The sequence below is a fragment of the Malus domestica genome, chromosome 15, assembly GCF_042453785.1.
Source record: "Malus domestica chromosome 15, GDT2T_hap1".
NCBI classification, from domain to species: Eukaryota; Viridiplantae; Streptophyta; class Magnoliopsida; order Rosales; family Rosaceae; genus Malus; species Malus domestica.
The window spans coordinates 46,042,035-46,067,585 of NC_091675.1; the positions used below are offsets into that span (position 1 = coordinate 46,042,035).

General features: G+C 35.2%; 3 protein-coding genes and 1 long non-coding RNA gene across 5 annotated transcripts in view; 2 read left to right on the forward strand and 2 right to left on the reverse strand.

Moving 5' to 3' along the window:
- The first annotated feature begins 592 nt into the window (after positions 1-592).
- On the forward strand, positions 593-5,670 carry LOC103435912 (uncharacterized). 2 transcript variants are annotated; one of them, XM_008374375.4, is made up of 6 exons: positions 593-1,259; positions 1,367-1,490; positions 1,652-1,775; positions 3,091-3,130; positions 3,210-3,510; positions 5,343-5,670. In XM_008374375.4, exons 1-6 carry the CDS (start codon positions 1,026-1,028, stop codon positions 5,417-5,419), a joined length of 900 nt encoding a protein of 299 aa, XP_008372597.2. In that variant the 5' UTR covers positions 593-1,025; the 3' UTR covers positions 5,420-5,670. The 2 variants fall into 2 exon arrangements, with proteins under 2 accessions (XP_008372597.2, XP_017187331.2); XM_017331842.3 differs by having other exon boundaries at positions 596-1,259; positions 3,213-3,510.
- A 9,051-nt stretch (positions 5,671-14,721) lies between these two features.
- LOC139191966 (protein TRANSPARENT TESTA 1-like) lies at positions 14,722-16,341 on the forward strand. The gene is made up of 2 exons (XM_070813005.1): positions 14,722-15,129; positions 15,685-16,341. The coding sequence occupies exons 1-2, from the start codon at positions 14,722-14,724 to the stop codon at positions 16,144-16,146; spliced, it is 870 nt and encodes a 289-aa protein (XP_070669106.1). The 3' UTR covers positions 16,147-16,341.
- Positions 16,342-16,909: 568 nt separating this feature from the next.
- Positions 16,910-18,756, reverse strand: LOC139192573 ((R)-mandelonitrile beta-glucosyltransferase-like). The gene is made up of 2 exons (XM_070814818.1): positions 18,193-18,756; positions 16,910-18,006 (listed from the first exon to the last, which is right to left on the reverse strand). Exons 1-2 carry the CDS (start codon positions 18,680-18,682, stop codon positions 17,075-17,077), a joined length of 1,422 nt encoding a protein of 473 aa, XP_070670919.1. The 5' UTR covers positions 18,683-18,756; the 3' UTR covers positions 16,910-17,074.
- Positions 18,757-23,711: 4,955 nt separating this feature from the next.
- The window catches only part of LOC139192324 (uncharacterized), a 32,403-nt gene continuing 30,563 nt past the window's right edge, over positions 23,712-25,551 (reverse strand). The window contains exon 6 of the long non-coding RNA XR_011576400.1: positions 23,712-23,866. This is a non-coding gene — a long non-coding RNA (uncharacterized lncRNA). The remainder of the gene's footprint in view (positions 23,867-25,551) is intronic.

Genomic DNA, 25,551 nt, shown 5'->3' on the forward strand with positions numbered 1-25,551 from the left:
TATAAATAGGGATCATTCTCCCACAATAATCTCTAATGTCATTTTGTACTAAACTATTCACTAGAACTCACTGAACCAGAGCTTGAACCTATGTATTTGTGTAAACCCTTCACAATTAATGAGAACTCCTCTACTCCGTGGACGTAGCCAATCTGGGTGAACCATGTACATCCTGTGTTTGCTTCTCTGTTTCTATTCATTTACGTAATTATCCTCACTAGTGACCGAAGCAACCAAGCGAAGGTCACAAAACCTTACACTTTCTGTTGTACCAAAGTCCTCGCTGATTTTGTGCATCAACAGAATTCACATAAATACATTTCATAAGTAAACATGCCCTAAACATTCTTTATTTAACGCATAATTGAGATTCATACGCATTCATTCTCATTATCATACATGATAAGTAAATCTGCCCTAAATTACATTGCTAAGTGACAAATAACTAAGATTATCAAGAGCTAAAAAACCCAACGTGCAGAAGAACACAAAGAAGCAGTAAATTAGAGAGAAAAAAAATTGGAGTGGTGGGATTATAATTTGATTGGAGGGTGGGAGGGTTTATTAATGCAGAGACAGGGAGGACACACTCGAAAGTGCATTTGTCACGCAGAGCTGTCATTCGGTAATGCAAAGCCATACCCTCCCTCCTTCCCTCCCTCTCCTAATACATAGCCAGCAAATCAGAGTTTGCAGCTGTCGGATTCTCTCTCTCTCTCTCTCTCTCTCTCTCTCTCTCTCTCTCAATCAACCAACTTCTCCATTTCAAACTACCCATCAAATATTTGACAGCAATACAACCAACAACAACTAACATTTTAAACCAATCCAAAACCCTTTTAATTTTCCATGTGTATCCAATGATTTTCTTCCTGAAAAAATAGGAAATATGGAATAATTATTTGTAGATGGAGACACATATAGAGCTAGCAGAGGAAGCAAAGAGCAAAGAAGGTCAACAAAAATTTGAGGTGGAAGAAATTTAGAGTGCTCTTCTTATCAAAATTCTTCGACTATATGAGTTCATGCAGCTGCAAAAACAAATTAAGAAATCATCATATGAAGCTGTAGATGCCATGGCGCATCCACATTATCGATCGCAGTTCGGGGACACAACGTTTACAAAAGTGTTTGTCGGAGGGCTAGCTTGGGAGACACCAACTGATGAAATGCGCCGATATTTTGAGCAGTTTGGGGAGATTCTTGAGGCTGTTATTATTGCCGACAAAAATACTGGAAAATCTAAAGGCTACGGATTTGTAAGTCTAATGTTGATACGTATGTGTTGTGTTCGAAGATCGCTGTGTGTTCTTTCTTTTTTTCTTGTTTCTGTATTTCGGTTTTAATGATTATATTATATGATTAGGTGACATTTCGTGATCCTGAATCGGCAAGGAGGGCTTGCACTAATCCAAACCCTGTCATCGACGGAAGAAGAGCAAATTGTAACATTGCTTCATTGGGACGACCACGACCTTCTCCCCCGAGAGGTACATTGTGCATTTCGACCCTGAATTTGAGCTCATGTGTTCAATTCTTGTCTCCTTGATTATTGCTCTGCGAAAACAGAGTGATCAATGACAAGTAATATTTTTTGCTCGATAATTGATAAAATACTTAATTTGGAGGTACATTTATGTGGTTCATACAGGAAGAAACCAAGGCGCCACTCCATACCAGGGAAATGCACCCCAGGCTGCACAGTCGTACGGCGGAGTGCCCCCATTACCGCCACCACTACCGCCATCGGCTCCTATAATATATCCATCGTACAGGTAATTTGTGTTACATTTTTTATTTTTTGGGATTGTGGTTAAAAGAGAAATGGTCCATGCATTGAATTAAAAAAGTGAAAAGCTAGATAGAAGTGGTTGTCTGTTATTTATTTTATTTTTTTAATGTAAGATTAAATATTACCTGGCTACAGTTGGTATCAACCTGTAAGTAGCCAATATATAAATCATACAAACTTAAAGGTGCATAAGGGCAACCCTTCAACCCTATAACGTACTTAATTTTGTTTCAATGCATGCATCATCAACGTGCATATAGTTTATGGTACATTATTGATATTGATCAAAATTATCCACAAGCGATATTGTGAAAGAAAAAATTGATTCCGAAATTATTATTGAAAATGTAATTGTATTATTTGTGCAATTCTTTTGTTGTTGAATCTTCAGCAAAGTAATTCAAACAATTTATGTTTGACTATTAGATGGAAAAAGAAGGGTAAGAGAAAAGGGTTGTGCAATGTCGTAATCATGGTGGTCCTTTACTTTAGTGCACAAATTTAGAGACAACCTTTTTGCTGTTTTGTATTTTTTTTTCTTATGAACTTATATTCTATAGCAAGTAAAATTTGCATTGAAACGAAAAGGATTAATGGAGAGATATTTGGGGGTGATGACACGTACGCTATTGCTTAAAGCTTATAGATATAGGTATATATTTTGATCTGTTCAACGTGGTCAATCTTTGTCTCGATCAGTCAACTTTAGGGTTGGTGATGCTTCTTAAGTCTTTTGCGTTTTCGAACTTTGTATGGTTTTCTTATTAAAAGGAAAAAACGATTTTACAAAGTTCGTTAACTTATGCGGTTAAGTGTATGTGTTTTGTATCTAAAGTCTTGAGTTTGTATATCATTTCCTAATATCTTTTGTATCAAAAGAAATTTTGCCGACTGAAAAATTGTTGACAATTTTTTTTCCAATTTCAAAGATATATACAAGTACCACAAACCAAAAATCTGTTGATATAGTTCACCTCACTAGCAAAAATAAATTAGAGATTGTATGTAGGTTAGTTCTGATCCGCTTGAACTAACTTATTATTTCTTGTTAGTAGATTGTGTCATTTTCGAATTATGTAACAATCATATTTAAGAACACATGTGCATACAATTAGAAGGATTTGTGGTATATGGGCAGGGCGATGGGCAAAAGCAAGTTAAGTTTAGAGTGTGAAACTTTCAATGTAGAAAAAAAGCAGGAGGGTTTCTCGTATATGGGCACCCTATTGGCAGTCTCATTCTAAGCAAGTTTCTGCTCATCCTAACTCATCAATCTCATTGAAAATTGTTGATTGCAGCCACCCAACCTACACTCCTGCAGATTATGGGTACCACCAAGTGAGTCTCTCTCTCTCTCTCTCTCTCTCCATATCCAACAATTTGATCACATTATTGAATGGTTGCAATAATATTGCAGCAGGCTATGTACAACCCACAAGTGCATCAACAACCTCAGTACTACCCTCAAGTGTATGGATCATCACCATCTTCACCAATGGGAACTCCATATTACTATCATGGCTATTCTTTTCAGTCTCCAAGTCCAAGGGGAACATTTTCTACACCCCAGGCGCATCGTATGCCCGGCCCTTCGTATCTCTACTATCCTACGCACAACATGGAACCCTCGTTCTCCAGCTCCTATCCTAATCCTCCACTCCTGCAACCACCCCCCACCTCAAGGCATAATCCTCCTAATTTTACCTCTCCTTTACCTGGTAATTAACTAGTTTCTCTCGTTTTTTTTTTTTTTAATTTTTTGATATTGCATGTGAAGTGTAGATATAATTTAAATTATACTAGCATTTGCCTACACACTTTGTGTGTATGAACACATTTTTTTTAGAAAATGAGAAGGAGAGAGGGAGAGAGAGAGAACGTGGGGGGAGTTGGAGGTTTTTTTATTTTATTTATTTTTTATTATTATAAATATTAGAGTTATTTTAACATCACCTGTAGGTGAGGCTTCAATAAAAAACAATAAAATTTAGACTTGTGAAATTACATTATTGCCCATCATTTTTTTTGTATGATAGACGACTAATTTGTCTTTTCACCCTCTTTTGGTTGACAAATAGGGTTTTATTAATTAGTAGAGATAATTGAAAATAATTATTATAACCTTGGTGATAAAATAAGTGATAGATTGTCTTGGTAGTTATGATATTTCTTTTCAATTCGCTGCATTCTGAGTTTGAACTCTCTCCCTTTCCTTAGTATAGATTAGTATAAATTATCATCTGTAATATAAAAAAGTTGTCGATAGCTACTTTCCTATTATTGATTTTAGCAGATGCAAAGTCTGAGTCAATAGCATCTTCGAATTACAGTTTGAAGCTCCCAGTTAGCTAATCCCACAAACTACATATACATATATAGGAAGTTTTGTACAGTTTCCCTAGGGATTTCATTAATATGGGAGAGGACCTAGTGGGGCAAGGAGGGGAAGGGCAACCCATGTGAGTGAGCTGGCTGCTGCATGGCTTGTGTGATGAGACCAGACGCAGAAGGGTCAAATATTGGAAAGTCACGACAGAGAAGCATAGCAGAGTGTACATGTAAACTAACAGTGACTGCATGTGGCTTCAGCCTCAGAATCATGGTTCATTATTCTCAAGATATGTACTCAAGTGGTCGTTTAGAGAGGCCCAGGCATGTTAGATACTGCCAATTAATCATGAGTCAAGGAAATTAAGACGTGGTGATAGGAGGGGAAGCTAGGTTAATTTTACAAAGAAAAAAAAAATCATTTCAAGTATATACAATTATATATATATCAAGATTTGATTTCTTTGTATGTGCCGTTTTTGGCTTAAGCATAATAGTTTCACTAAATTAAAATGATATACGGAAAAAATAGGTAAAAACTTTCAAGAACCAAAGTTAGGGTGAGGAAATATTTGAAGGAAGGAGAGAATGAAAGAAAGGAAAAAACCACTTGCATGCTTAGTTAGGAAAAAGAGTCGGCCATTGAGTGTTTGTAAGTATAAAAATAAACTTTTCCTCACCTACTATTGTGCCATTATATTGTTTAGTTATCGCCTACATACCACGCAATAGTTTGGGTCACTAAAAAATCATTAGACTTTAACAGTATATTCAAAATTTTGAGTGATTTTTCTGGTTCTTGAAACTCCACTCTTTAAAACCCTACTTATATAAGCACAAATTTTCTGTCGGACGCTGTCTCATTTCACAAGACACCCATGACATGTCATGGTGAAATTATGGACCATTCTAGCTAATATATATACTGACATACATCGTACAATTTTTCTAATTAACGCCAACCCAATTTAGGGTTTAGTTTTAGGTTATACAGTAAGCAATTGCCATGATCTTTTCACTTAGGCTTGATCAGGTTATATTGTTAGACTATTAATCGACTATCACTCACTGGGTTAGATAAATTGTGTTTGCATGTGTATATACTTCTTATAAATTAATAAGAGGGCGTGCACTTAATTAAAATATCTCCAAACACTACTGCTGTTATATTTATGTGTCGAATGTGCTCATGGGAATGTATGTATTGTTATGTTGGTTTCAGATTCTCAGAATCCGCAATATGCCTCAACCGAAACAGAAGCTGGAGTTGTTACTTCAGAAAGCACTCCAGATGCCTAAAAAGACTCGTTGATAAATACATGATCTGATGAGAAAAAAAATTCAGTTGTATAAACTTTATGATTAAAAGTTATTATGCTCTTCATGAATTGATCCTTACGTTTCTGACGTTTCCGCTGTCACTCAGTCATAAAATTCTTTTTGGGTCGAAATCTGTAACATTAGCTGACTACTGCTTTAAGATTTCGTGTGCTCTGCACAGATATTGCAAGAAAGAGATGATCAACTAATCATTCACATTTTTCTATCAACTACTATTTTGATTTACTTTGTTCATTTAAAGTGTATTATTTCTCTAATAAACATATATGAGGAAATTGTTGTAGTATGAGGCAGCTCGGCAACAACTCACTACCACCAAAGTTCTTGTATAAAAACTATGGGTGTTGGGTCATTCTCTATTCTTCTTGGGTAAAAGGATAAGATAAAATTTCATCCGAAGAGTACTAAATTTCACCGAAGAATGCCAATATCAACTCCCAAAAAGTAAACAACAATACGAAAAATAATAAACAAACTACCAATATAGTGACAACAAACAAACAAAGAAGGGAAACTTTACCTCCTACTACAAGATTACAAAGGAAAACCATAAACTAGTACGAACTCTCTCAAGTTCAGTTTCTCTAAAACTATTAGTTGGAACTCTCTAATTGAGTTCAGTTTCTCTCAAACTATTTTTGACTTAGGCATCGAAGGCCCTTTGGCGGACACTGCCATCATTTTTCGTGGATATTTGTCAATTAGCTAGCCTAGTAGTGATCGTTTTGCAAGTGTGATTTTTGTCAATCTATCCTTGGTGAAAATTTGCATCTACAAATTGATGTTTTCATCAGGACATCTGAGCGAAGGAAGTTTATCCAAAAACTTTTCTTCACCCTTCTTCGTTCATCGTTATTCGAACCCTTCGAACCATGGTGAGCACACGGAGAACTACGAGCAAGAACAACGGCCAATCCTTACAAACCGCGATGTGTTGCAACATCTTCGCAACCATCGCTCAATCTGGTGCACCACCATCAATCGTGGCCCACGTTGTTCCTTACATTCGAGGATTGGATCCTCTTTCACCACGAGACGTGATTGCTGGGGCATTGTCGCGGCCCCCAATCGCCATCACCGTTGCTACTAAGATCGTCGCCACACTACCACCCCATGCCACGACATCAACAATAGCAATTGATAGGATTTTTACCACCTGTAAGAATAGGGATAAAAACACTTAAAAATACAAGTAAGAGAACAAGATAATTGTAGTATAAACAGTTCAAGCAGGGGTGTTCTCTACATGGATTGATATAAAACAAGTTTTGGGACAAGATTTGAAATTGCAAATTAAAATAAAAAGACATAAAATAAGAACGAAAAGTTCGCAGTACTGTTCACTTTAACGAAAAATCACATTTTTACACTAAAAGGTCAAACCTGATACTATTCACTTTACTCTTTATTTTGTCCTTATCGTTAAAACTCAAAGTTTTCAAGCTCTTTTCATTAGTTTTCCTATAAAATAATTGAAATTGATTTTAATAAAAACTTCGCAACAAAGAGAACATAAAATAGTTTTGGAAAATCAAATGTAAAATGCACTAGGGTTTAGCCATCACCATTAACAATCCTATGTAGATCTACCAATTACTTGTGAATTACACATGCAAGTTTGAAGGTTTGTAATTTGGTACTTGGTGGAATATCTTGCAAATAAAACTTTGCACAATAGACTAGTCAGATGAGCTAGTCAACTAGGTACAAGTTAGTCAGTGATACAAAGTGCAGTTGCAAGAATAAAATCTAATTAACCAGTATGTTCAACTAATCAGAGTCCGCCCAGATCAGTTTCACAACAACAATTCCTAAACTTGAAAACATTTGCATATCTGTTCATTATGCAATTAGCAATGACAAAACAATTATGATTTAAAGTATCCTGGATTGACTAGTCAAGCTCATTAGTCAACTAAGTACAGATTCGTCAGTTAATCAAACGCAAATCTACGAATCAAACTTGATTCACTACAAGTTATCCTAGTCAGAACAATTCAATTCATTGCTCATAATATGCAGTGTAAACATAGTCACAAACACATATCAAATAAAAGCACATAGGATGCATGAAACATATGCTAGTAAATCAAATATGTGAACAAGTTTAAGAACCAAAGAACTTAAGAAATTTTTGGCTGGAAAAACCCACATCTAGGTTGAAAAGCCGGTGACTCTCCACTAAGTCCAATCCACTAATGCAAATAATGTTCTTACAAAGTATCACGCAAAGCTCAATTCCTAGACCTAGTCTACGGAGCAGCTTTACCTTTGTGCAACCTTACTTTGCACGAGATGAGATTCCTTCAGTCTTTACATAGTGGTAGCTCATCTTGAGCTCTTCACCTTATGGCACCGAAATGGTGTCGTCTTCAGTCTTAACAAGATGGCAGCTCCTCCTGAACTCTTCACCTTATGGCACCAAGACCAACACCAACAAATGCTCATGATATAATAATGATGATAATGTGCAATTTGAATTCAATGATTTGTAATACCCCGTATTAAAAAAAAATGGTTATATAAATGTGTTTGTAAGTACTTATATCTATTTCAAATGTAATGATTTTTTTTTTGAATTTCCTTTTATATATATATATATATATTAACTACAAGAACTTGTATTTTCGACATGTAAGTTAGTAGGGATTCTTTCACTACAAAAATACATTTTTGTGCCTAACTAGTACTTTCATACTCAAATATCTCCAACTAGAGAGGTTTCTATATTTTTTTTTGACATCCTCATCATAATTTTGTAACTTTGTCCAGTAACTGTGTATCTTATATGTATATATGCATTAGTTTGATTTGTTGGGGTTTCTACTAACCCTTTTCGTGCCAATAGCAACTAAGTTACCCTTGCTAGCCTTTGTTTATCTTTAATTAGTGAAGTGTAAAAGGGTTGGAGAGTTAAGCTCCGAGAGGTGGGAATTTTCTAGTAGAGTTAGCTTGATTTTTTCTCCAAAGAATGAGGTGGAAGTTGTAATTAATAGAAGCTAATAATTAGGGTGAAGAGGTGGAGTTTATAGTATGTGTATGTTAGTCTATTTGCATGTAGGTGGCAACACTTTGAGGTATTAGAAGTGCTTACTCATCAATCTATAGGAATCTTAATCATTTTGGCAATATTCTCACTACAATGCGACTCCATCAAACTTCCCTTGAGATAAATATTTACGTGGCCTTTGATGCTTGCATCCATCTTGCATGATATTCATTAACTTAACACTTGTTTTTCCATTGGAACACATATCATTCTTAATGATTGGGACAACACTTGTTGCCTTGTTATTGGAACACATTTCATGGTAATGATTAGCGCAATACTTGGTTTCTTTCTATTGGCACACTTGGAAGCTTTCTCCTCAAACTAGATGGGAATGAAGATGTCATGCAATCTTTAGAAAGGAAGGAGAAAGAACCAATGGAAGACATGGAGAAAAGAGAGAGGAAGAAGAAGAAAAAAGGAAGAAAGAACCACTCCAAAAAGAAAGCCATTCTCCCTTTCATATTACCTCTTATCTTTCATTTACATATTGTTAAGGCTTTAAGCCATCTTTCATTGTATTTGTAAATCCTTCATATATAGTGAAATACAATGAAAGCAAACTCTATTGGATGTAGTCGATTTGGCGAACAACTTAAATCTTGTGTTGTTTATGCACTTACATTTTGAGATCATTTCCATGAGAAGCACTTCCACCAGACCATCGAAAATCTCCATTTATAACCCTTGAGAATGATGTACAAAAAGTGTGAGACAAATCCCAGAAAAATACATAAGACCTTACCCAACAAATCTCTCCACCAAACTCACTGTCATTTTCGTCTATCAAAAGAAAGATATCCAAAAATTAGAAATTCATCCCGCCTATTTAACAGACCAAAACACCAACATCCATAGATTATATCATAGTACTTTCTTCATGAGAGTTGTTCGTCTGTCTCTCCACCATGATATATCCAAATTTTAGGAAAATCCAACGGTGCGACCGTCCAATATGTTTGAAACACCAACTCAGTCTCCAATCCCGCAGAAAACTGGACAGCCATGTTATGAGTACCAAAACCCCATTGTTCGTAGCTCTGATCGAAATGCTTCCTTCACAAAAGTTGTTCCTTATCATGTCCTCTATAACATATCCAAAAACCACGACAATCCAATGTATGTGATAACTTATACCCCAGTTCAAACAGCTGATGTTTGGTTGAGCTAATCTTCTCTGCCAACCTCTTTGCATGGCCAACATCTCTAGTTTCTTTCGCTCACTTTCATTGAAGTTTTTCACCAATACAACTCCTATTACATATGTAGAATTTCAGCTATATTAAAGAAGAGGAAGGGGAAGTGGCGAAGGAAGAAAGAGAACAAGAGGGAGGAAATGAAATTGAAACAATAAAAAAAAATGAGGAAATGGTAACGTATTGTTTATCATTTATGTTGATTATTACTTTGTTGTTAATATTATGATTATATTGCTATGGTTACTAACAACTTGATTAGTGTTCAGATGTTTTAGAGCATGTGATTATTGATATCCTTGTTACATGGCATATACATAAGCATTCTTGTAAAGCAAGAAAAAGAGTTAAGTTGTGTTTGAATTGTGAGGATATTCAAGAGCTGAAGTTTGCCTTGAATATAATATAATGAACCTTGTATACGTCAGGCGTCAGGGGAAGGGCTTGAGTATACAATTGGTTGGTTATAACATAATGAAATCTTGTATATGTCAGGTATTGGGTGAAAGACTTGAATATCCAATTGGGCGTCGGGGGAAGTGCTTGTATAATAAAGTGGAAACTGAGAATTTAATTACAAAAATTGGGTTTAAGGGATGAACGGGAGTCAACTCATATTCTAAGGTATTCGTAGCCAAGTGGTATAAGCATGGTATGGGATGTGCAGGCTTGGATGCCTTAGGTATGTGTTAGCGAGATTAGAAGGGAGTAAGCACATTCATCCATCTCATGTGCATATATTTAATGCATTTGAAAGAATTGTTACAATTTAATTATTATTTTGTTGGTACTTTTGTTGTGAATTAATTTGTGAACTACAGTTATCCCGCTGCATATTCAGTAAATTATATGTAGTAAACTCAAGTTTTATCATGTAAGATTTTGTGATGTGAAGTATTGTGTTGTAGTTATTAATCAATTTTATTTTAATTTTTCCACCATATCTAGGTTGTAGAATTTATTTCTATAGCTAAGATATGGCTCACACCCTAACTCATGAATAGTCTTTATTCGCAGGTCGGGGCGTGACATGATTAGTCAGTTTCTTTAGTCAAACAGTTGAAGGAAGAAATTGACATGAATCCGAAAATGGGGCCAATTTAAAGATTTGAAACTTGAAGTACTTGACCACCAAATTAAAACAAAACCATGAAGATCTCCTCATAAGCGTGACGTTCGCCTTAAGTGAAACTATAATTATCAATCCCAAGAAGATCTCCTCAATTTTAGGGTGATGCTTTAACATAAACTGCATTAAATTATTTGTCTAAATATCCTAATGGTGATCAAGCATTAAGATATATACATAGTTTGAACACGATGATTAATAATTCAAAGCAAACATGAAAAATTTCATAAATAAATTGATAAAAGACTACATATTTATGTTAAGGCTCGTAGTCTAGTCTTAACAAAAGGAAATTAGTTACATATAATCATGACTAAAAAGAAAAATATTATTAGAAACATGGATAAAAAAAACCTTGTAAAAGTAAACTTGAATCGTCAAAAACTCTCTAAGCTGAGTTCATCATAGTAGTGCGTAGAGAACTCTAATGGTTGGTTGGGAGCTTAGAAACAGCACCTTATTCATAATCCTACCTAAATAAGGTCTTCTAAAAACTAGGAAACAATATAACAAAAGGATAACTTAAAAATCACAATCCTAACCTAACTAGGCAATTTACTTAGTAAGACAATTCCCATGTTTATGGACCAATCGAGCTCCAAATCAGGCCCAAAGGTCTTGTTTTAAATCTTAGGCCATCATCTTCAACTTTATAAAAGGTCCAGCTGCAGAGGACATCATCTTCATGCCTAAAACTCACAATTAAGCATGGAACGTCAATCTCCCAGCACTGCGCGCTGTGCCTTAATTAATTCAGCACGTTTAAACACCTTGGAACTAAATGCTAAAACTTTGACACAACACTTGACAAACTAGTGAATCTACTCCAATTGTAATTACTAAAATGTTCTACTGTTTCATCACTTTTTGCATAGAGTAAAGTCACACGTCCTATATTTGAATTATAAAACAAAGTATCAAAATCTCACCAAAGTAATCACCAAAACATATTAAGAATCGGATAAAATAATATGAAAACTTACCAGCAACAACCGTCGCCGGTGCGAACACCCCTGGTTAGCCATATGCCATAAAATAGCTAACGCTAGTTTCGCCGTATGCTACCAAATGACAACAGCCCTCTCTGTTGGTTCCCTCTGAATTACATCTGTGGCTGGAGCCCAATGATTTAGAAACCCTAGCTCTTATAGGCCTTGACCTATATTTGCAGCCGTCTTCGACCTAACCCATGATGCACTATATGTCTTCAAGCACCTAAACCTGAGTAGGCCATTGTACACCCCTCCATCTGAAGGTTGTAGGTTTAACTTCAACGCTTAGCCAGTAGACCATGATGCTTAACCGACTCCTCTCTCAGACCAAACTAATTCGCAACTTTGATTTTGGTTAGGCAAATCAAGGGGAAATTTTGCAGACAAGCAGAAAAAGAAATCGCAGATGATGCATATCTTATAAATTAGCAGAGAAGGCAGTAAGAGGTAGATCATCCAACGACCATCAAAGGAACTCAGATCCTGATGAGTGCAGTGATAGAGATTTTTACTACCTGTAAAAGTAGGGATAAAAACACTTTAAATACTTGTAAGAGTACAAGGTAATTGTAGTATAGATGGCTCTAGCAAGATCGTTCTCCTTAGGGATTGAATGAATAATTTATGTTAAATCAAATCTTAATTAATTATTTAAAACAAAATTTGATTAAATGTTGATTTTGTGATTTAAAATAATAAAAACGAATTTAAGAGAAAATAATTAAATAAAGTGACAAAATAAAATGAACTAAAAGAAAACGGTTTTTGAAAATTAAATTGTAAAAGCCTAGGGTTTTGCTGTCACCTTAACAATCCTATGTAGTTTTTCCAATTACTTATGAATTACACGTGCATATTTTGAAGGTTCGGTTTTCCTAAAGTATGCCTACTTGGACCCCTAACATAGAGCGTATATCAAACATGCAATCCGTCTGTGGTATTCAGATCAAATCTAAACATTCTAAACATGCATGACTCATTAAGCTTTGTGAAACATTTTGAAAAACCATACACCCCTTAAGACGTGGTATTCATCGTAAGTGAACTTTCACATATTAACCACAAGAAGTCTTTGTCAATTTGAGGGACCAACCTCCGACCAAAATTGCATCAATTTACTTTTCTAAAGATCCTAATGGTAGCTAAGCATTAAGACAATTAGATAGTTTAAACCGGTGATTAATAATTCAAACCTGCATGCATAATATCATAAGCAAATTGAAAAGAAACTACATATTCTTGCTAAGGCTCATGTCCTCACCCTAGCAAAAGAAAATTAGTTACTAACAATCATAAAACAAAATATTATTAAAAACAAGGATAGAAAACATCTTGAAAATAAACTTAAATCCAAAAGCTCTCTAAAGTAGTGCGTCCTTTCTTCTCATTTTTCTCCCCCAAAACCTAATGGTTAAAAAGCCTTATTTATACTACTAGAAAATAAAACCCTACCTAGAAAAGGTCTTAGAATAATACTAGGAAACCAAATAAATTAAAATAAATTAAAATAAATTAGTAAACATAATCCTAATTTGACTAGTAAAATTCGCCCAAAATCTGCACAGCCTCAAAACAGCCACGTTTCTGGATTTTCAGGGCTCCAAAACAGGCCTAAAATGGCTATAAGTAAAGCTTGAGATGTCCCGAACATAATTACAGAAGGCCTCAAACCCAAAAGACATTATTTTGGACACCAAAAAGCCCAAAGAAGCCTAAAATGTCAGTTTGACGGCACTATGCGCTGCTTCTTTATTTCATAGCCATAAATAAACCACTCGATAGAAAAATATGAAACTTTGATACAAACAAGTTGAGAGACACATGAACATCCTCTAATTGGAAGCAATCCAACATTCATCTGTTTCACCATGTTTTGCTCCAGAGGAAGTCGAATGTCTTACATTAAAAATATAAATCAAAGTATCAAAATTCTCAAATAATAACCACTAAATTAATACTAAGAATAAGGTAAAATATATAATATAATATTGACTCATCGTGCAACTTCAACAAGCATTTATTGCAGGCTAGGCCCACACACAAATGTTATGTTATGGAAAAGAAAAAAGGCCTAATAAATGATTTTGATAACTAGGTCTTTCGAACTCTTCGAACTCTAGTCGAAATTGTTGGTCCATTTGTTGGTAGCGTTGATGAGCCATGATGGTAACTAGGTCTTTCGAACTCGAACAACATTTTTGAAGTCTTCGAGATCTAGTGGAAACGAGGTAGTCATTATGCTCAAAATTATGAAATCAACAATAAAACTAGAATAACTTACCACAATATTTCTGTTGTATGTTCTAGTAGTACTGAGGCGGTAATTAATTAAACTGAAGATGTTATGTCAAATATTAGGGAAAACAAAGGTAGCTAGGATGACAACTCAACTATATAAGCTAGGTTAATTAAAACTTGCACGTAACGTAAATGATGAAATGTCTACATGCTCCTAAATAACTAGAAATTAATGATTCACCCTGCAACTCTCTCTCTCTCTCTCTCTCTCGTGTCTGGTGCGGGTTGACTGTTGGGTATGTAATTTGCACATACTGCATGATGATACAAATTGCCTTAGATTTTCAACCCTCTGTGGTGCAAATTTTGCTAAACTCAGATGACATGGGCCACAGAATTTAAGGTTATTTCCTTCCTTTCCCCAATGATATACAGAGTCTATTCAGCACATAGTTATGACCCCCTCAACAGTGGTTCCTTTCATTCAACAGCAATATTCTCCAGCCACCCCTCTACCCTCTCTCTCTCTCTCTCTCTCTCTCTCAGGTTTACAATGCATTCATTCCATGCTATGATCTCATTATAAAAACCTTGATCTTTAGTCAATTACATTGCAGCGTTCGTTCTATTACACTTTTAATAATCACTCTTATAAAATGGAGCCCTTTGAAATTTCTTCGAGCTCCTCCCCCTTATTTTCTTCAAACCATAATTTAGAGACCCTCAATCTTTTTCCTAGTGAGATCCCAAATGCTAATCTTGAGCCTCTACCACCGATAAGCTGCCTACTTCGTTCACCTGATCAAGTGCCTAATTCCCATGTCGATAACCTTAAAGCAATATGCAGTGAAGATCATAAGGAGGATGGAGTAACTGTGGCCTTGCACATTGGTCTTCCAGATTGTTCGGATGGCTCTATGAGTTATTTGACTGATCCGAAAGATGACGAAGATAATGTGACAGCACAATATTGGATTCCAACTCCAGAACAAATACTCATTGGCTTCGCACATTTTTCTTGCCATGTCTGCTTCAAAACATTTAACCGTTACAATAATCTGCAGGTATATAACTGTTGTTTTGTTTCAATATATAATTGATCTCGTCCAAAGTTTTGATACAATCTGACTAGAAATCATCTTTGGTACAAACTTTCTCTTATATGCATCTGTTCATGCGGACGCATGGTTTTTTGCATGCCAGTCAAAACCTAATTATCTCCTTATACGCAGAGATTTTGTAAATCTGCTACCAAAAGTTGTTTATTTGGCTAAAAAATGGTTACATTTTCTATCACAATGGCAATCGTTTGTGAACAAATTGAAGTCCCTTCCCTACTTCTCAAATAGGTTTTAGAATCGAGCTTAATTATTTGTACTTGCCAAATTCTCTGATTTCAAAGCCAAAACCCCATTCGGCCATATTCCTTGATTTCGAAACATAAACTCCTTTTAGCCAAATAAATAAGCTTGAGTTTTCCAACCAAAACTTCGAGTCATGTTGAAGGGACTTCAATTTTGTTCACAAAATTCGCATACGAGCACATATGTAAATATTCTTATGTCGCTACAAATATTTGATTTCCAATGTCAAGCAATTTGTGAATATTCCTATGGTAGATGCACATGTGGGGGCATGGATCACAATATCGTAGAGGGCCGGAGTCACTAAAGGGAACACGACCGCGAACCATGTTTGGCATCCCATGCTATTGTTGTGCTGAAGGATGCAAGAACAACATCGACCACCCAAGAGCAAAACCCCTAAAAGATTTTCGGACCCTTCAAACGCACTACAAGAGGAAGCATGGAATGAAGCCCTTTATGTGTCGCAAGTGCGGCAAGTTGTTGGCGGTAAAAGGTGACTGGAGAACACATGAGAAGAACTGTGGCAAGCGCTGGCTTTGTGTTTGCGGTTCGGATTTCAAGCATAAGAGATCACTCAAAGACCATATTAAGGCATTTGGCTCTGGTCACAGTCATATTCCACCTAATTCTTTTGATGAACTCAGGGACCTTGATGAGGACATTAGTCCTACCACTTCCTTGTTTAAAGGAATGCCAAGTGATGCAGCCTCTTGATGATCAGCTATATGTGTGTGTGTGTGTGTGTGTGTGTGTACACATACATACATACATATACATATATACATACACACACACACATATATATATATATATATATATATATATGTGGCTAATAATTGATGTTTGAGGCACGAAATTAAGTTTATGTACTCCCCCTTTAAACTTGATAACAATGATTTGAGCCGAAAATGTCTATAAGTCTGATATCAACGTATTATCTTCGCCTTTTAGTGCAACCCAAAGATTAGTTTCAAACACAAATTATACTCACAGAATATTGCCACTGCTATTGGGATTTTAACTTCAAATTAATTAACTCTTAACCTAATTTAATTACTTTTCAAACCATTTTTTCACTAAGACAAACTACTATAAAGGGTAGATGAATTTGATGTTTTCAACAAACTAGAAGTGAAAGATTACTTTTCAGACCATATTGCCACCGCTATTGGGATTTTAACTTCAAATTAATTAACTCTCAACCCTTTTTGCATATTACCTTTGCTTCCTTTTCAATTTTCACTTCTAATTTAATTACTTTTCAAACCATTTTTTACAGTACTAATTTATTAAACACGTAAGTACTGTAAGCACAAAAAGGGTTTTTGAATTTGATGTTTCTAACAAACTAGAAGTGAAAATTGAAAAGGAAGCAAAAGTAATATGCAAGAAAACTTATTAATTATGAAGAAGATAAGTTGATGATTAACCTAAGTGAAAGATTACGTACTAAAAAGTAAAATAATGAAAAGACATCTGAAAAATTCCAGCAATATAACATATAGAGTGCCCTTTATTTAAAAGGTAGATTGATACATTGTGATGAAACTGGTGATCAAGCACTCTTTGTTTGTTTAAAAAAAATGACGAGCATTACTTTTACCAGAGATAAGATCTTTGGATATTCTACTCGATCGTCATTTCACGGAGCAATTAGAACCTGGTTAATGAGGTTGTCCAAATCCAAAACAGATGACCCCTTAGGACTAGTGGCCTTCTCTATCTTCTTCTTCCATCCCAACGCGTTCTTCCTCATCTCTTTGCCCTCTTCTCCCTCCATTAATCTTCTCACCAGCCCTTCAATGTAATCTCTTTTCACCTCATCCTCTATCTCAATGCCTATTCCCCAGTGTTTGCATGCGTACCTACAGTTGGTCTGCTGCTCGGCAAAGAAAGGCCAGCAGATCATCGGCACTCCGCCGCACAAACTCTCAAGGGTAGAGTTCCATCCGCTGTGCGTCAAAAACCCTCCGATGGCCGGGTGGGTCAGAACTTGTTCCTGAGGGCACCAACTTGCCAACTTACCTCTTCCCTCGGTCTCTTCCAAAAACTCCGGAGGAACCACAGCTGAGTCTCCAGCAACAAGGCCAGGCCTAATGATCCACAGAAATGTCTTGTTGCTATTTGCAAGTCCCCAAGAGAACTCAACTAGCTGCTCATTTGTCATGACTGTGGTGCTTCCAAAATTCACATAAACCACTGAGTTAGGTTCTTTGGTGTCGAGCCAGTCGAGACACTCTTTGTCTTCGGTCCATAGGCTCGACGCAATCGCCTTCAACTCATTGTCTGCCGGAATCTGACTGAATAGTAGGTTTAGGGGTCCGACGGAGTAAGTTGGTGGAAACAAAGACGAAATTGCATCCAAAGCTTCCTTCTCAAAAGACTCGAAAGTGTTCAAAACCACAGCTGAAGCTTTTTTGGTCCGTTCTGTCTCACCCACCATAAACTCCAACATGACATCATTTGGGTCTGTGGTTCTAATGAAACTCGGAATGTCCTTCAAACGGATATCTTTCATGCCCGGCAACCAATCTACAACGGTGTCTAAATATCCGTTCATGAAATGACTTTCATCTGCAAGATCAAATCAAGAAATAGTACTGGTGAGTTTAAATTCTAATTGAAAAACACTGTCGAGGTTTAATAACCATTTCAGTTTTTAGTTTGTAGTTTTCAACGAAAACATGAAACTTATGTGGTAACTGATTTCAGTTCGAATAAAGTGATTATTGCAACATCAGATCGATTTAAGTAGTATACCTTTAAGAGGGGTGAGACCCTCTTCAATAAGACGGTGATATTGAGCGTAGGCCAAGAAGCCACAAGCACTTGTTGTCCAGAAAAGCACTTCAGGAATTCCCAATTCATGGGCAGCATCAAGAGTGAAGGTCATAACACCATCAGCAATTATACAAGTCACAGGTGGTGAATTGGGTGAAGAGTTGAGCTTTTTCAAAAGCTCCCTAAATGGCCCCAAGCCGGTTTTGTTTGTGGAAACGCAGAGTGATGGCACGTCCCGGGGATGAGTTGCCGGGAGGCCGTCGGGAATGGTCTCGAATCGGAAGGTGGGAAGGCCGTCGAGGGAGTTGGCACCTAGGGAGTTAATGAGGCGCTTGTGAGTGACCTCTGTGTTGACAAATGTTATGTGGAAGCCTTTGTAGTGGAGGAGTTTAGCTAATTGCTGCATCGGGTTTATGTGACCTTGTGCTGGAAATGGTATGAAAACTGCATGTGGCTTAGTTAAACCCATTTTTTCTCTCCTTTTCTGTTTCTCCAACCTTTTCTAATCAAACAAAAATCTAAGAAAATTGGGATGCTTTTGGCAATGAGACCTTTCTTCAGCCTGCGCTTTTATAGTGGTGAAAAGGTCGTCAAGTGCTAGGTGCACGTGGCGGGTCGGCACTTTCCGTACTCAATGCATAAGGATTTGTCTATTTGTCCCGATGTGAATTAGGATTTTTATCACAAATGGTTTCTGAGATTAATCAAACTCATCATTTTGGTCCTTCATTTTCATAATCAATCAATATCTTCCCTAACATTCACTATCACACATCAATTTGGTCATTCCGATAAGATTCCATTAATTATTCTGTTAGTTTGTATGTGCGACCCACAAATCTAATGAAATTGTGACATGTGGATTGCACAAAATAAGGGTTTTTATCGCAAATGGTCCTTGACATTGATCAAACTCCTCATTTTGGTCCTGACTTTCGATACCACACGTCAATTTAATCTTTCCGTTAAAGTTTCGTCAATATTTTTTTGTCCCACTAATCCAATCATAAGGCGCCATGTGGACTAACTATAAGAAACTATTTTTTTTAAAGATTTAAAACTAAAAGTAAAATAAGAAACTAAAACCAAAACTAAAAGAAAAAAAAGTTATCATCGTCTTCATCAGGGTAAGCTCAAAAAGAAAAGGAAGGCACCATGACACCATAAAAGTACTTGGCTTCGTGAACTCACTCTTCATTCTCTCTAGTTGGTTATTTTCTTCAAATTTAAATTAAATTTGGATTTGATTTTATCGAATTTAGATTGAAATTTTTTCGAGTTGGAGTTGTGGGATGCGAGAAAAATGTCATCAATAATCTTCTGTTGGTTCACTCTTAAAAAAATAGTTCCTTATACTTAATTCACGTGGAGCCATATGATTGCATTAGTGGGACCACATCAGCACACAAACGAAAAATATTGATGAGATTTTAACGGAATAACTAAGTTGATGTGCGATAGTGAAAGTTAAGGACCAAATTATTGATTTTTGAAACTCAGGGACCAAAATGAGGAGTTGGATTAACGTTAGGGACCATTTGCGATAAAAACCCTTATTTTGTGCAATCCACATGTCATCATTTCATTGGATGTGTGGGTCCCACATATAAACTATCAGAAGCTGACAAAATTTTAACGGAAAGACCAAATTGATGTGAGATAGTGAATGTCAGGGATGACATTGATTGATTTTGAAAGTGAGGGACCAAAATGATGAGTTTGATCAATCTCAAAGACCATTTGTGATTAAAACCCGAACTATGAGAAACGTTGAAAAATCACGCAACCCAGGATATGGGATATATGATTTAAGGTCATCTCCAACCGACTGGGTCAAAGGGCTATAGGTCAAAATATAGCCTATTTTAACACGAAAATTGTCTCCAACCGAGGATTAGGTCAAAAGGCTTGCCGGCCCCACTGGGCCATATTCCTACCACAAGGCCAGCGGGCTTGCCAAAAGAAGCCAACCAACTAGCCTAATTGTAGCAGCCAAATCCATGCAACGGTAACCATGACACAAGCTAGCAAAGGCTAGCTGACATAAGGTTACTGTTGGAATTTGAAATTTTTTAGACGAAATTAAAAAAAAAAATCTAATTTTGTTTCCTATACCATTTCTACACCATTTTCACATTTTTTCTCCATTTCACCATTCCATAACCAATTACATCTCGACACGTGACTAAAAAATTAATTCAATTAACCATATTAATTCAATTCCATAACCATTTTTACACCATTTCTCACATTCCGAAAACCTTATTTTAATATGGTAATTTAATTAAATTAACCATATTAATTCAATTAAAATAATAAATTATTAAGGGGCTAAAAAATAACCCTCTTTGGTTGGAGATGAGTTTTTTGTCAAATGGGCTATGTTTTGGCCTATAACCCTTTGGCCTCCTCGGTTGGAGATGGTATATAAATATGGGCTGACACTGTTTATTAAAAAATAATTTCTTATATGGCTATAATCTGGATGGGGGCTAAACATGGCTCTTTAGCCCCCTTTTGTTGGAGATGGCCTAAGGTGTTACATGTGAGTGGACAACATGATTAATATATCATACTATTTGATCATATTAATAAAAATAAATACACATTTAACGAACATAGATTCACATAGTGACTAGGGTGGTCTTGGGACCCTCTGGAGTATGAGAGAAAAGTCTGTGAGGATATATTCGGGGCCAAAAAATATATATATACATATTGCCAAAGGTGGATCCACATAGGGACCGGGATGGTCTTGGGACCCTCTGGAATACGGAAGAAACTCTTGTGAGGATATTTTTGGGCACCCTCCTATTGTTTGGGCATATGTTGTGGTAGTGGTTGGGAATTATTGAGTGTAGGCGGTTAGTTCAAAGGTTTCTTCTCGGAGTAGTTTTAGCACAGTTGAAATTTTGGTTATCCATGGATGAGGCATGCAACGGTGTCATGGCGAGGAGTAAACGTTTGAAACCCTTTCTATTTTCTCTCATACTTCGTCGTATCTACTTTTATTAATGTTAAATGAAATTAGCGTTTTGGATGTTGGGGTTCTTTAAACTACGTAGAATCATTTACTTTATTAAATCTAAAAGGATTAATCCCACTTAGACCCCTTTATTTATTTAAAATTTTAAATAACCTAGAAAAATTCGAAAAGAACTCCGTTATTTGGTAAACAAGAAAGAACTCTTTTTACTCTATGTAGAATATATAAAACTTTTCAACCTTTGTAAATAAAGACTTTTACGGGAAGAGGCTGTCACGCATTATAAACTTGTACACTTCAAGTCCCAACCCTAACCCCAAACCCCACAACCTGTTGCCGTGCCGTCACCCTCAACCACTCACCCCGCGTCGCTCAATTCAATGGACCTGGCTTCTTTGCCCTTCTACTTTTCATACACTTCCATCTTTTCTTATTTGTGAAATCACGATTAAGCCACGTCAACATTTTATATTACTATTATTTTTTATCTTATTATTTTTATAAAAAAATTAATATAAAATATTGACGTGACTTAACCGTGACTGTATAAAATATGAGGGGATGAGAATGTACGAGAAATGGGAGAGCAGAGAAGCCGGGTCCTAATTCAATTTTTGTCTAATAATTTTTTTTTTTTTTTTTGGGATCCTCCAGTATTTGAATCATGGATTTGCCATTGTATACTACAATTGGAATAAAATAATAACTTTACGTGAAATTATACCCTTTTTATCTAACAACTAATTAAGATGCACGTGACCGGTTTTTATGGTAAATATCAAACAACATGTGGTTTGTTTAATACAAGTGAGACTGAAAACTAGTGAATGACATGCATTAAACAAATAATTAGCTCATTTAACTGGCCCATGAGGTCCATGAGACATGCACCTTCACACATGCCACAGCACAATAAATACCCCTCAAGGGAAGCTTTGATATGAGTAATCCCATCTCTTTTGTGATCTGGGACGTGTGAAATGTGTGAAATGTGTGGCTGCATATGAATATTGCCACTGTGCCCACGAACTGCAAAAGAAACATGCTGTCTTTAACCCTATTCACTTCATGTGCCATTTTTGTTTTATGTCGTAGAAGGCTGCACAGTCCCACTTAAATATGGAGATCTTTCCTGTATTCATGCATGATAATTTTTTATACGACCTGTTAACTTGATACGAAACGATATCAAAATTACAGATTTTGAATTGACAAGTTAATGAATCAAGTCGTTATCAAATAATCCGATAAACACTTGTTAAGATAACGGGATGGTCCATGTACACACGTGGGTAACTAGTTGCACGATAAGAAAAATATTAATTTAATAATTTTAAACTACTAAAAAAAACATACTATAAAATATAATGGTTATTTTGGTTCCGGTCCCTAGCCAATCTAATTGTTAGAATGAAATATTGTTTGTTTAAATAGTTTGATTGATACCACTTAGTACTACGGTTTAGTGATATCCCTATTCACTTGTAAGTGAGAGATCTTATATTCGATTCTCGCCAAAGGCGAATTTGAATCATATTGATGCACAAAATCAGTGAGGACTTTGGTACAACAGAAAGTGTCAAGTTTGTGACCTTCGCTAGATTGCTCCGGTCACTAGTGTGGATAAGTATGTAAATGGATAGAGACAGGGAAGCAAACACAAGATGTACGTGGTTCACCCAGATTGGCTACGTCCACGGAGTAGAGGAGTTCTCATTAATTGTGAAGGGCTTACACAAGTACATAGGTTCAAGCTCTCCTTTAGTGAGTACTAGTGAATAATTTAGTACAAATGACATTCGGGATTATTGTGGGAGTCCTTTTATAGAAGAGAGTTTCTAGCTTTGTTCTGGCATTGACACGTGTCATGCTGTGATTGGCCTTTGATATTGACACGTGTCGCCCTGTGATTGGCCTCTTGGTGTTGACACGTGTTGCGCTGTGATTGGCCTCTTGGTTGGAGGGAAACTCTTCTGGGTCCTTGACGGTATAACATTGACCGGTGCTTGGTAGTTTCGGGATTGGTCAAGTATGGTACAAACAAATCACATTATTGCAAATTGTGAGACTTAGGCCATCCCTTCCCTTTAGTTTAGATAATATTGTTTGAACAAAAATTTGATTGAGTTCCCTATCATCATTTAAGGGATTTAACTCCTATATTCATGCATGTAATATTCCATCAAGTAATTTAAACAAATTCAAATAATAATTTTACAATATAACAATTACTTACAAATCAATAATAGATCTTCATATAGATCTACCCATGGGCGGATCTATTAAGGAACCAAGGTGGTCCTAGGACCACCCGAAAGTCCGAATAGTTGGTTGTGAAGACCACTGAGGACCACCTAAATTTGGGCATTTGGTGGTAGCGGCATTGGGGAAAGAAAACCAGAAAGGGCAGCCTGAGGAGGAAGAAGAAGAAAAATAGCTTTTTTCAACTTTTACGCTCGACAATACGGCGTCGCTTCATCCCATCATTTAATAACTATTTGCTTTATGGCCGTTTGTTTTTAGGCCAAGGCGTTTTCTAGTTTTAGAAAACTAAGCCACGTCACTTTATTTTACGTCTTTGCTTTTTTTTTTTTGGTTGAAATTATATCCTTTTGTTCTCTACCGCTTCCTCATTCTTCCTGTCTTTTTTGATCTATTTTTTAATTGCTATCAATTTCATCTTGTTTGTGTGTATGTTCTTCTCTTTGTTTTATTCATTTTTTTATTATTTTCATTTGTTTGCATCGTTTTCTAATTACAGAAGACAATTTTTATGCTTATTTTAAAATAAAAGAAGAAAGAAAGTTTGAATCCGAGACGTTGTGGGTGAATTGGAAAACTCTAACCATCAGGATAATACATCACTTGTGTTGTTTACTTTGTTTTAAACTAGTTATAAAAACTGAAAATAAAAACATTTAGGTATAAAATGCTGGAAATGATCCTAAGCTGTAGTATGTAGCATGTAAATGAAAAGTTAGTAGTTCATCATTTAATTTTTCAAGGTTTTTCGTCTAATTTTTTTTAGAACTTCTAAATTGGGACCACCCAATGTTAAAATTGGATCCGCAACCACACATAATTATTAATATATTTTAAGAAATAACTATTGATATATTTTAAAACATAAAACAAATAAATATAATTAGCATGGGTACATTCAACAAAAAATATATGGATACATATTAAATTAAAAAATATGGGTACATTAATAAAATTTAAAAGGAGCTTTTAGATCTAGGTCAAAAAATATAGATGGTTTTTAGAAGTGAGTCAAGTTATCTAATTACATGTTTTTATTTCTTTTATACTCATTTTATATTTTTTTTAAAATACTAAAAATTAATTAAAATCTTCTAATGTTATGCATTTTTCAACTACAAAAAATCTAATTGATATCTTATAACAAAAAAAAAAAAAAAACTAATATACTAACATAAATTATCTACAAAACATTCTACCTTAACTCAAGTAACAAATATATGAATGTATATTATACCTAAGCGAGATATGAAACCTAATTAAAAGGTAGGAAAAAAACATAATATACCTACAAGCAAGACATATTAATATGTGATACATTGTTTATAAAAAAGAATTTGTTATATAGATACATAAAAATAATTAACATGTGATATAGGTTGATTATAAAAATTAAAAATAAAATCTATAAATGAGGTTTAAAGCAGGAGGAAGAACAAGAAATATCAAAATAATAATAATAATAAAAAAATAAAAAGAAAAAACAAAGAGATAATTAGGAAGAAATTTGATTTTTATGATAAATCTTACCATTGAATAGATAATTATTGATAATTAAATAATTAAATATAAGGAATTGGGCTTATTTTAATAAATTAGACTATTCCTACTATTTGCTAAAAAAATTTAACTTATATCAAGTTTTCCCAATTTAAAATTATGGGGGCAATTTAAAAACTAAATTTTTTTTTGATACAAATTAAAAAAATGGGTACAAATTAAAGATAGAAATATGTTAAAAATAATAAAAAGATATATTCGGAAATGCATTTTTAAAATTAACATATAATGTCATGTAAATAATTTAATATTCAAATAATCACATGTACAAAAGTCAAAGACCTTGATCAAGGATATAAAGGTAACAAAGTTTCAATTAATGGAAAAGAAAATTAGATGAGAACCAGCCACTGCATGTAAACGGACTGATCCTCTTTATAGGGATTCTCATCGTATATTGTACGGTTAGAAATTATTTGAATTTTAAAATTTAAAATTTAAAATTGAATATAAATAGTACTTAACAATAACTGACAACACGATATAAAAATGAACAAATATAATTGATTGACCTTTCAAATTTTCATAAA